At 41.9% G+C, this 12,943-nt stretch overlaps 1 protein-coding gene across 1 annotated transcript in view; it reads left to right on the forward strand.

The window, feature by feature from the left end:
- Positions 1-12,943, forward strand: part of SORCS3 (sortilin related VPS10 domain containing receptor 3) — a 214,017-nt gene that overhangs the window by 91,938 nt on the left and 109,136 nt on the right. Inside the window, exon 5 of the mRNA XM_019471642.1 lies at positions 10,937-11,010. Within this exon, the coding sequence (XP_019327187.1) occupies positions 10,937-11,010 (74 nt within the window). The remainder of the gene's footprint in view (positions 1-10,936; positions 11,011-12,943) is intronic.

Consider the following 12,943-nt stretch of genomic DNA (forward strand, 5'->3'; position numbering starts at 1 on the left):
CTGAGCCTCTCCTGCTTTGCCCGTTGTAGTCTTATGCTCAATAAACATGAAACGTTGGTCTGTAATAGCAACAAATGTACCCAGACACTTGCACTGTAATTAAAGGCATATATCACACAATAAAGCACATTTAAATGAAAAATCTTCCCATTAGACATGTGGTTCCCATTTATTTCTCCTTATTGTTAAACTTTTGGAGTATAAGCATTGACGGAGCGTAAGGAGGGGCTTCTAAAGGGCTGCAGTGCGGTGCCCCCAGGAGCAAACAATATTTTCCTCTTGGACTGTGAGGGCACAGAGCTCCTTGGTGCAGGCTGACCTGCAGGGCCCCATTTGCTATATCCACATGGTTGGTAGATCCAGTTAGCACAGACCTTGGACCAAAAACTGCCCAATGATTTTTAAGCTGAGAAGAAGCTGGGCAAAGGGATCAGCCTGGCTTGGAGGGAGAAAAGTCAGCAGCCATTAGAGCTGATTCAGTCTTTTGTCACTGTTAAAGAGCTGATCCTAGGGAAAAAGGGAGTGAAGCAGCAGCTGGGGACAACAGGAGCATCCTGCAACCCTGCTCTGCCTGTGGCTGAGCCTATTGGATGCCAGTGGAAGAAATACTGGTAAAGATATCTCCTGGCACACCTTGTAGACCCTGGTAGCAGGTAGCAGCTCTGCCACCTCCATCCGGTTCTCATCTCCTCACAGTCCCAGTATTGTCCCTCCCTTCCCTGTTCTGCATCCCTGCCCCTTTCCATGTCTAGTCTTGCTCTCTGCTCTGCATCACTGATGAGGGAAACTGTCCCCCTGCATGGCACGTTGCTTGCCTTGTCTGTTATGTTTCAATCTGTTCTCACACTCTGGAAGTAGTTTTTTTTTGTTTCTGTTTTTTTTCCCCTTTAATGTCTTTAGTTTTCAATGAGGCTTGTTAACAAAATACTCATCGGAAGGGGGTCAGTGGCAACATATGGCTCAACTTTAGCCCTCCCCCAGATGCCAGAGCTGATTTTGAAGTGGTTAAAATGTCATGAAGAAAGGAATAAACAAGCAATCAAAAAAGTTAGCCTTCCCTCAAAATGGCATTTCTATTTATAGTACCTTTTGCAAGTTGCTAAAGCTAAATTATTTAGAAATGATTGAAATGTGTTTTAACTGACCAAAGTGAACATGTTTTTTCCCCAGATTTTCAGGTTAAGGAAAAAAATCTGAACTTTTCATCTCAGTTCTGAGCCACTCCAGCATTTCTGGGAGTGGGGAGAAAGTAGGAAAAAGAGAGGCTGTTTTTCACCCAGGACTGAAATATGCCTTAACTTCTTTAGGGATACTCATTTATGTCACTGCTCCTGTTGCAGCTGTATCTGGACTTCTTGTTCCACTACAGACCAGTCATGCAGTAGAAAAGCAAAAAGATATGCTGTGCTCTCAGCAGAAATGGCACATTTTTGGCTGAGTATGCTCAGTACCAATTAGGCTTCAGAGAAATTGAAATGTGAAGGTTTTTGAGTGGACTTTTTTTCACCAGTTTAATCCACTTTCCTTTTTTTCTTGGAGTTGAAGTGGAAAAGCAGAGAGAGGGAATTCTTGCTTTGAGTATCAGGTTTAAGAAAACTGCAGTGCTGTGAGTGGACCCATCAGATGAAAGCATTTTTTTAAACTGTAAAACCATGAAACATGACATCAGTGCATTGTCTTAACCTACCTAGTTTCTTTATAAGCCAGGTCTGGGTTGAGCTATACAGTTACAACATGAAGTCCAACATTTCCAAAGTGTTTGGTCTTTGTGCAGAAGATCCTTGACCAGTTTGTTATAATAGTGGGGTGGAGTCTGAGTTTCTTTTGTCCGAAGACCTACTTTTGCCAGCCAGCATGTGAAATACTTCAGTATTAGATTTTAAAGTGCAAAGAGAACTTCCCAGCTTCTGATACTTTTTTTTTTCTCTCTGTATGAGACAGATGATGGAAATGCATTTAGTATTTAATTTCTGTCTAGACCAGTTGCTCATCAAAATAGTCTGCTTCCAGTGCCCCTTCTACTGTACAACATCTGTAGGGAAATGAGCAGCTCTGGTGAGTCTCAGATATGCAGCAGTCTGTGGACACGTTGTCTTCCCATGCCTAAGACAATCTGGCTGTACCATGCTAGAGAACCTTGGGCTGCACTGAGGTCTCTTGATGCAGCCTTTAATCACCTGGAAAGAAAATCAAAGCAGAGAGATAAACTGGTCCATTTGTTTTCATTACAATTACTAGTTTTTACAACTCTGTGTAAACAAAGCCCATAAATATGGTGCTGGTGGACTTCTTTCTCCTGAGCTCACTTCCACCAGCTGTTACACAAATCTTTTGGCTCGGGAAGCAGGATTTATTTTTAGGTTCTTTAGTGTGGAGCTGTCAAGGATGCCTTACCTGAATTGTGATTTCCAGCAGCTTGTGGCAAGAGAAGAGAGCGAGAAGCTCTTCTTTCCCTTCTCTTAATGTCCAGAAGCACTTCCAAGCTTCAGATCTTGGTTCCTCTGAAGCCCCAGCAAAGCAAGGTGGCAAGGACAGGTATTTCCCTGGGAGGAGGTGGAAGGAAGAAGTACAGATATCATTGTTTTTGAGGTGGTCATCAGCTTGAAGGTGACATTAGCCTTTGTGTCCCCTGATGGTAACTGCTTGACACTCCAGAGGTGTCTCACTAAGGCCCAGACTAAGGGGAATGGTCGAACAGAGGAATCAGAGGAAGGCCCTGAATCTTTCCTTGAATGCAGCCTTTCCTACTGTGAGTAATAAAGCCCCTTCCATGGCAAGGGTTGCTCCTGACCTAGTTTCAGCCACCCAACTGAAGCGTGTTAGACCTGAGTTCTGTCCCTATTATGCTGCAAGTAACATATCCTGCCTCACATGAGAACCTGAGAAAGGGGGCTGCATACACACCACGGCTTAAACATTATACTGGTGCTCTGAAAGGGAGAGGTATCCATGTGTCCTCAAAAAAGGAGGGATGGAAGATAGGCGAGGAAGGTAAGATGGAAGATGTGATATAGAAGTAAGGCGTGTTTCTGTAGTACCGACTGCTGTCTTCATGGCTACACCAAATCTATCCTGTCTGTCTTCTTATCCAATTCTTCCTGATTCGGTCATCTTTTTTTTGTTGCTCTGCTCTAGTGAGGCTTCGCAGTTTGCTCTGCTCCCAAAGACACACCATGCCAGTGCCTGAGGGCAACTGATGGCTGCAGGACTGTTGTAGGGGGTCTCCAACAGTGGATTTAGCATGTGGGGCTACGAGAAGGAGGAAAACCACAATTTTACGACAACTTAAATGGAAAAATTAGTAACGGGAAATGGCTTGTGTGTTGTGGGTATTGGTTGGACATCTTTGGGTCAGTCTTGGCTACTTGGGAGTTTACTATCCCAGCTTTAATTCCTTGGGGATTTGGGGATCTGAATACTATTTGTATAAATGAGGAGTTATAGGGAGATAGTGTCTCAGGGATTCAGCTGGAGCTGAAGGAAAAAGACACCATTTTCAAATGACAAAACAATAAAACAGAAAAAAAAAGAAGGAATACTTTGGCAGCTTGGAGTTTCTGTGCTAAATTCAACAAGTGGAGAGCATGGTGACTAGAGGGATCTGACTGTCAGGAGTGGTCTTACAGTGGTTGAGTAGGGGTAGGTGTTATTTTAGAGTTAAATGTAAGAAATATAAGATAACAGGGAGAAATGCAATTATTACTCATACACTTTCACTTGCTGGAGCAGTTATCTCCTATGGTGCAGACTCCTTTGGTTTCTTTGGGTTTTTTTTGCTAAGTAAGGGCAACCTTATTAAAACCTTCCTGTGTCTAACTTTAGGTGTGGAAAAAAGACCTTTCTTTGCAGTGGGTGAAGTGAGGACCATCCATTTGTCCTATACAGGCTATTGTTCCAAGATCTTGCAAAATGTTTCTCCTGTAGTACTCAGCTGCTCAGTGTGCCTTTAGAAAAATGTTGATGTTGTCATCTCCTGAAACATTTTCACTGCAGTTTGAATTTGTTGCATGTGGCTCTCTTCTTCCATGTGATGGGTCATCTCTGGCAGTTGTCAGACATGGTTTCTATGTTCTGTACTCTCAAGGCTGAAAAGTATTGTGAGTTTTTCCTCCAGTTCATTTTCCTTCTAGGAATGAACTTTCTGACATGTTAATGATGGCACGTTCTTCTCTTTTTGTAATTTCATCTGTAACACAGAAGTGTAGAGAAAAGACACATCTTGCAATTTTCTGAGTGGTTTACAACTTTTCTCAGCTTCCGAGCCTCTAATTTTTTTCCAGTGATCGTGGTCGTTTTCCCTCTGTAGAGGAAATTTAAGACCCTGCAACAGACTTGCTTTTCTGAGTTACTCTTTGCAGACCGCTTGCATGCGGTCCAATTTCCTACAGAAATGTTGACCTAATTTTATTTTTCTTCTGTCCCAGTTTGATTTTTTGGCAGGAACCCTCCACACATCTTGTAGATTTTTCCCACCAGCTCTGGCTGAGAAGGTGTTAGTTTGCTTTTGTGCTTTTCTGGGATCAGAGCCATCTTTTCATGTAAGCAATCCAAGCTACTGCTTGGGATCGTGCTCTTCTGAGGACATGGCAGGCCAGGCTAATTTGTCCCTCCTCTTCCATCATGTTACCATGTGTCAGCTGCTGCCCAGTAATTACCACTAGGCTGACTCTCACCCTGCTGGATTAATATGAATACATCTTTCCATCATCAGCTGGATGTATTGTCTGGGGGACATATAATTTTGTGTGTAATAAATGAATTGTTCCTTTAAGTACATATAGTCCAGCTGTTCTTCCTCACTTTATCTGACACCATTATTTGCAAGCTCCAAATTCGCACCAGGGTTGGCTGGCAGACAGGAAACTATTGAGATTCTCTCCAGATGTTTGCTCAGGCCAATAGACCAGATTTCATAGCAACAAAGAGTATTTGATTTTATTTGGATATAAGCTTTTTATGTATGTTCCTGATGCCCTAATTCTTCTTCTGTGTTTGAGCAAGAAAGTCTATAAATATCAAAGCTCTCTGAATTTCTTTAGTCTGTTGTCTATTGCTTCTCAATCTATACATGACATCTTCAGCGTGCCTCTTGCTATGGTAAAGTGTATCCAGGCTATTGTATGCTTGGCCTTTCTTCAGCTCGTGTTGAACGTTGAGTCTTCTGCCTGCTTCTCCCATGAAGACCAAGCAGGTCAACCTGGGAACAGGGAACCTAACATGAAAGCCATCTCAACTAAATCATCTGTCTGCGGTGGGGTTATCTCCTTCTGCACTAGTCACTGTGGACTTCTTTTAGTGTCTATGGAGAGAAATGGAGGCTTCTAAGGCATGAATAATATGCAATTTTAGAAGTGTATCTTAGTATGGGAATTGTGCTTTAGAAGTGCCTGTTTTGAGCCTCTTTCTTGCCTGTCTAAAAATGAGCCTTGGTGACTAGCTTGGATATGCATGACTAACATGAGGGGGTTGAATCTCTTCCTGTGGTTTCCATATTTTTCCTTCATTGCTTGTTCTTCTCCCCTCTCTCCATAAGTGGAGTTTAAGCAGGCCAGTTTCTCATGCTGCTCCAGTTCTGAGAAGCTTGACTTCTTGAGCAAAATCATCCTTTTGTATTTTTTTGCTAGTTCTCATTGGGAAAATAAACAAAACACCCAAAACAAATTACCCCAGCCCCAAACAAGATCATCCAAGCAAGCCAGCAGCATGTGTCACCCTGTAAGTTTGTACTGGAGAATTGGAACAGCATGGAGACATTTTTCATATGCAACACTCTGCGTGCATGAATGTGTGTATAACTCCTTCCTTTCCAGCTCTGTAGTTGTGACTGTGTTTCTGGCATGTTGCACGTGTTCATGGCATAGAATCTGATACCAGGGATAAAACTCCCTCTTTAAGGGGCTTGTTGCTTATCTCGGAAACAATGCTGGTGTTAAATAAAACGTTGCAAGTGTTCTTAGAGTTTGAAGAAGAAGCATTCTGCCTGTGGTATGTAATATCCTTATGGTTCAGAGTTGTGCTGAGCAAGACAAGCATGAGTTAAGGTTCTGGCCTGTGGTGAAATAAAGTTGTATATCACTTTGGCTGCCAAGGTCTTTCCTCGAACAGATTGTGTATTCTTGGTAAAACACAGGACTGTGTTGGTGGATGTGATATGTCTGGTGCTACGATCCTTTAGTGTGGAGCATTGTGATGCTGTTTGGATAAACATTTGCTATTTACCTTCTTGATGTACGGCCTTTTTTTAATGGTAGGTTTAACTAGGCTCCTGAGCATAGGCAGATTTTCCCCAGTGCTCAGTACCCATTTTCAAAGACTGCACCTGTACTGCTGAGCTGGGGTGACCTCAAAGCCAGGTGTGAAAGCAGAGCTGCTCTTGGATCCTGCTGGTGTGACCAGGCTGATACTTTCAGAGTGTCGTGGTTTAACCCCAGCTGGCAGCTAAGCGCCACACAGCTGCTTGCTCACTCCCCCACGGTGGGATGGGGGAGAGAATCGGAAGAGTAAAAGTGAGAAAACTCATGGGTTGAGATAAAGACAGTTTAATAGGTAAAGCAAAAGCCACTCACACAAGCAAACCAAAACAAGGAATTCATTCACTATGTCCCATCTGCTGGTAGCTGTTCAGCCATCTCCAGGAAAGCAGGGCTCCATCATGTGTAATGGTTACTTGGGAAGACAAATGCCATCACTTCAAACATCCCTTCCTTCCTTCTTCTTCCCCCAGCTTTATATGCTGAGCATGACGTCATATGGTGCGGAATATCCCTTTGGCCAGTTGGGGTCAGCTGTCCCGGCTGTTCCCCCTCCCAGCTTCTTGTGCACCCCCAGCCTGCTCACTGGTGGGGTGGTGTGAGAAGCAGAAAAGGCCTTGACTCTGTGTAAGCACTGCTCAGCAATAACTAAAACATCCCTGTATTATCAACACTGTTTCCAGCACAAACCCAAAACATAGCCCCATACTAGCTACTATGAAGAAAATTAACGCTATCCCAGCCAAAACCAGCACATTCAGTAATACTTTAGGTGCTTCACCAGGCCTGAAAGCCCATTAAAAGGTATATTTTTTTGACATGCAATGCTGGCCCCTTCACCTTCCTGTATCCCATCTGCCCTGTGGCAGTGTCACATGCCAGTCTGCAGGCAAGCAGAAATTCTAGGGTCATGCCTAGCTGCAAGGGTAGATGAGATTCATAAGTATCATTCAGATGGGCTCAGTAGGGAATTTGATCATTGTGTGTTTGTTCTCAAAAGCACCTCAGCTTTCAGGAGGCACCTGGGACCTGTCTGCTCAAATAGGTGCAGAGGTAGCTGGGATTGGCTGAGTGCTCTGACTGTGTTTACTGAGGTGCCTCTGTGGTAGCTGCAGGATTCTGAGTTTATTTTTGTGTTAAAAACTGAATTTTGTCACCCTTGCCTTGAGTCAGGACTTTGTCATTCTAGTTTGCATTCTGCTTCTGAATTGCTCCTTAGTCAAGTCCTCTGCATGCCACTCTTTAGCTGTGTCAAGGCACAAGACCAGCCCATACAAACATAAAGACCTGTAGCGGTCTTAATTTTTCATTCATCAGAGTGGGCCAAATAACACAAGGGAGTAGCAGAAAGGGCATACCCTCACAGTACACCCTCATGGTACACTGAAGTCCATCCCTCTTAAACTAACGTCTTGGAGTGCTCTGGGAGGTGGAAATGCCAGAGATTACTTGTCACTAAAGAGCCAGAGCAGAGCTTTAAAAAGGGAAAATCTTGGCACTAAACAAACCTCATTTCTTTCCATTGCTTAGTATTCAGCCTTAGGACAAATTAATCTCTGTTGAAATCTGCTGTACTTGCCACTAAATTTGTTGTCTCTTCTAAAGGCATCTCTTCTCCTGTGAAGGGAGATGAACAGGAAGTGTGTGTATATATATATATATATATTCAATTTTAATACATACTAGAAAACTCTTTATTGTATGATTTATTTAGTAATTCAACATTAACCTTTACATTCGCATCTGTAAATAATACTATAAAAGTGAACTGGGCCAGAGAGGCCTTTCAGGAATTTGTTCTGTCATACAGCTTTAAGACTCTATCATCTGGTTAAAATTCAAAGTGGACACCTAGAATAAGTAGGTGAATAAATAAATAAAAGTTCTTGAATAATATCCTCTTTATCTCTTTATCTGAAATCACCTAAAGGCTGCAAGTTCAATTTAATCCTTCTACCATCAGTCAATCTGAGCTTTAATAGAAAGAAGGGGGGAAAAAAGTACTCAGTAGCTGGTCTCTGGTTTTTAACTTGACAGTGAGAAGGATGCTCCCTGAATGAGACACTGTGGGAGAGATGAGTAGTTAGGAAGAGATTGTGCTTCATGCCACTGAGCTATCTGTGGCTACTGCTGTCATGCAGCTGCAAAAGAAAAGGAAATGCTAGGGGCAAAAGATAAAAAAGAATCTAAGGAAATGGATGTATTTTGCTAATCCTTTCCTCTCATGGTGAGGATGGTTAATCCATTGCAGAATACAATATGGATGATAGTCCCACTTGCACTTGCTTGTGAACGGAAGTTAACTGAGGCTAAGCTGCCTGGAGCCCGTGATTTGTACAGCATCGTGGCTCAATCTGCAAGCCGTACCCGCAGTCAGGAAATGGAAAGGATAGCCAAGTTGTTTGATGCAACTGATGCAGCTCAGTCTGTGTGCAGAGGTCCTTGTACGGGTAAAACCATGTCACATGACTCATGGAATATTGCTAGCAGGCACCATGCTAACGTCAAGGCAGAGTTGTAGCACTGTACAGTTTTGACTCTTGGAGTGTGGATTTTCAATTATTGTTCCTAAAAATCTGGATGTTCCTTCAGAAGGAAGGATGTGATGCTGTTTGGATAAACATTTGCTATTTATCTTCTTGATGTACAGCCTTGATGTTGACTTCATAAGCCTATCCTCAAATTTGGAAAAGGAATTTTCTTTTCCTGGCTCCTTTAATTAAAAAAAGATAAACAGTGCTTTATTTTGCATCTACAGAGAATTCCTTTTGGGGCAGAGGATTCTTTACTGTATTTTTTTAGACTGTCACTGTGATTGGTTGACCAGAAAAGCAGAGCAAGCCCAGATAACGTGGGCTTTTAGTGCAGTATCTTACCTTATCTAGTGACAGTGCCAAAGAAATGCTGCCAAGTCGGAATATTCAGATCATGTCTGCTCTCCTGAAGAACACGGGGCAGAAAATCTTTCCTAGTATTTCTTACCACAAGCCCAGTGATGTTGGTTGGAGTGAAGTCTACATAATTGGAGCCCATTTTGACATGAAGATTGGAGGATGCCTGCTTCCCTCTTTTTTCCCCTGATGTGCTTTATTCACTGGCAGCTTGAGCTGTCATTGGCAGAAACTGGACTTCCCGTTGGCATAAATGCAAAGGACTGATTCTTTTGTCTTTACACATACCAGTTGCATTAGATACTTGATGGGATCTGAATTTCAGTTTTTGAGTTTCCTTTTGCTAGCTATACAGTGGTTTGGTTGTGTAGTTGAGTACAAACACAGTAAGAATTAATCAGCTGCCTCAGGCTCTGGACATTGCTCAAATAGCCCTTTCCAATCACCTTTGTAAATTGTTCTATGGTCCAGCTCTGATGTGGGTGCTGGATCTCTGTGGTCAAAGATACTGCCCATCCAAGAAAGTTTAATATTCAGTGCGAGCACATATAGTTTATCTTCCCAGTCACACTTAGCCATCCATCATAGCTGTGCCATAGTACACAACACTAGGTTGTGAACCCTTCTAATCTGAACATGGACCTGCCTCCGATTTGTAAATCCAATTACTCAAAATCAAATCAAATGCAGAACCTTTACTCAAATGGTATCATTTTCCCATTAAGGACCTAAATTTGGATATTACAAACATTTAAGTTTCTCAGCTCTGTTATCTACCTCCTTAGCCTGCAATCAACCCTTATTTTATTAAGCCAGAATTTATTTCAGATGAAATTTATTTGAAATCCTGTTCAAAATACTGCCTGTTATTTATTTCTCTGTGATCTAGTTGTAAAGCAGAGTAGTTATTTCTCAAAGTGTATTTTTTTTCTGAAGAACCAAACTTGCTCAGAGTTGGAGAAAAGGAGCTTACGTATGCTTTGATCACGAGTGAGTGGATTGTGGGTGATAAACTAATTATATGGAGAATGGTGTTTGTGGTATTAAGCCAAGTATGTATGAAGCAAACCTATGTCTGAGACTTAGTGTGGAGTTGCATGGAAATTTGGTTACATTACAGCTGCACCATTTGTTAGCCAGAAAGACTCAAAATGATCATTAGATTGAAAATTTGGCTTTCAAGAAGAACCACTTCACTGTCTTTAATGTTTAACTAATGAGCACATTGATTTCTAACTTATCTCAAAATTTAGACCTTGTTCTGAACATAGAAGTTGTAAATGAGAAGCAATTTCCTTTTCTTTCCACACAGAAGAGAGATGTAATCCACACCATAAAAACAAATTGCAGCATGACCTTGAGTATAGAGTCGCTACCTCCCACATCATAGTCATGTTAACTAATCTAATTTGTCTTTCATTCTATTTAATGTTAGGGATTTACATGTCATCAATCACGTGCTTCCTGTTGGGCTGAAAAAGCCAGGGGGACTGCCAGCTTTGTCATATGGCCGCCAAAGTGAATGTGTTGACAGCTGAAATCAGGAAGCACAAAAATATTTGAAAAGGTTTTGGAAGAGCCAACCTGCTTTTGAGTCTCAGCAGCTCAGTCTGGGTTAAATGTGAGGGGAGAAGATTGCCTTATTAGCCTTCCCTGGCAGCGAGGCTGATCGAAAACTGTGCAGGACATTCCATTCCTGTTCTTTAATCTGAGCTGATTTTAATACTTTATTTAGCAGCAGTCTTTCCTCTTCTTCCTCAAAGTTTATACTTCCTCTCTCTCTCTGTCTTTCAGCTGTACAGCTCCATGGACTTCGGAAGAAAATGGCAGCTCATGCATGAGCGGGTCACTCCAAACAGGTTTTACTGGTGAGTTACACCCTCAGGCTTTGCTTGCTTTGGGCAGGTCATTGAGGGGAGAAAGGCATCTAACTTGAAGGGATTGGTTGCTTTACCTGAACACTAAATATTCCCTTGGTTTTGGTCATCATCAATGTTATATACTCAATCCAAAGTATGTATCTTGCAGTGCTATTGCTGAACGTCTCCATGTTTGTACCTCTTTCTTGTCTGATAACAGTGGTGTCTTGTACAGACGAGTACAAGTCTTTTGATAATTGCAAACCTCCTGCTTCTTTGTTATATACCTATTTACTGTAACACAGAGAAACTGCCCAGTGCTTCAGTGACAAAGTTATGATAGTTAGACCTCCTATTTTTCAACCCTTCTGAGAACTACTTTAGCCTACAACACAGTCTTTGTGCAGAGCCAGCCACTCTGACCAGTCTCCTTATGCAACCGTTGGGAGAAAAGATGATTCAGACTCTGCTTTGATTCACTCTCTGAGGAGCCAGTTTCTTTCTGCTGACTGGTGAGAGCCCAGGATCTGCAGTTTGCTAAAAATCTGCTTTGTGACTCTTCCTTTGCATTTCCCAAGCATCAGCCTCCAAAACTGGGAGAGTGTCTTAAAAGCAGATGATTAAACAAATTTAGTTCCTGTCTCCAAGGTCCTCCATTTCAGATGCCGCTTTTCCAAACGTCTCTCCACCATGTGAATGCCCAAGAATTGAATTTAGAGAGAAAGAGAAAATCCAGCAGTAGTCTTCTGTAGTTGAATCTAGGATTTGGGGCTTGAATCAGATTCTTAACGCTGTACTACATGCCAGATGATGGGGGGGGGTGTGTGTGAACATGTAGAAGTGCTGATTTACAGAATCTGTGAATAGTTGAAGAAGTGCCTGGTCCTTAAGGCCAAAAAAGATCATAATATTAAGGAACCAGAGGTTCTTATTTTCAGTGGTTAAAAATAAAAAGGACTTGGATGACTTAAGAATTGACTCCCAATTTCAAAACATGATGTATATATCTTAGAGTCAAATTCTCATAGAAATTCTTACACATCATTAAAAGTACCTGGAATCCAGGCCCAAAATATCTATAGATTGGATTTGCAGTATTTCCACACCTTGCAGTGGATATAGACACTTCATGGGATTTTCAAATTGGCTAGGTCCTTCTGCAAATCTCTCTAAACAGCTTTAGACTCCCACATTTAAAACACGGCTTTTTGGCACCAAATCTGGAGATTTCCCTCAGTGTGCCTGTGGATTTTGGACAATGTAAGAAGGTTTTTGAACATCTAGGAAAGGAAGTTGTAAGGCTTCTAAGTCACATAGACCTGCAAAATGTATCAAAGATCTAGAACCTTGTCTGACCATGTCACTGTTTCACATTTCCATAGTGAAGGAAAGGTGGTTATGTTCTCCTGGTTGTGGTGACAGGTGGTTGATTGGCCTAACTATCCAAAATCCTTTGATTTCACTATTTATGCTAGGTGCCCATGACAAACGTGAGTGTAGATCCTCTCCAGGTGTATCCTTCTGTGGAGAAAAATAGTTGGTCTTATGGGATAATTGTACCCTACCCTTCAAATAGCACAGTTGAGCTTAGGGGAGAGGCTTTCTTGGAGGATAAAGTGTAAGGGCTGAGCTGACTTGGGATCAAAGCAGAATCTCTTTCTAAAGGAGAGGCTGTGTTGTTGTGGGTTTTTTCTACTTTCATATAATAATGGTTAATGGAAATTGCCTGTTTGTCTCTGTCCATTTGACACCCAAACCTGTAGATTGTTTTCCACAATCTACCTCATTTGTCATACAGCCTTTTGGCTGCATAGTTTGAATGCTGCTTTTTAACACTGCATTATATAAAGCCTCTGTTTCAAGTATCTCTTTCTCTTACAAAATGTGTAGAAGTCTTCTATAGGTAAAACTCATATGACATAGACCTAGAAATCTTTATTCC

Source organism: Aptenodytes forsteri, unplaced genomic scaffold (genome assembly GCF_000699145.1).
Source record: "Aptenodytes forsteri isolate BGI_AS27 unplaced genomic scaffold, ASM69914v1 Scaffold15, whole genome shotgun sequence".
In the NCBI taxonomy this organism is placed as follows: domain Eukaryota; kingdom Metazoa; phylum Chordata; class Aves; order Sphenisciformes; family Spheniscidae; genus Aptenodytes; species Aptenodytes forsteri.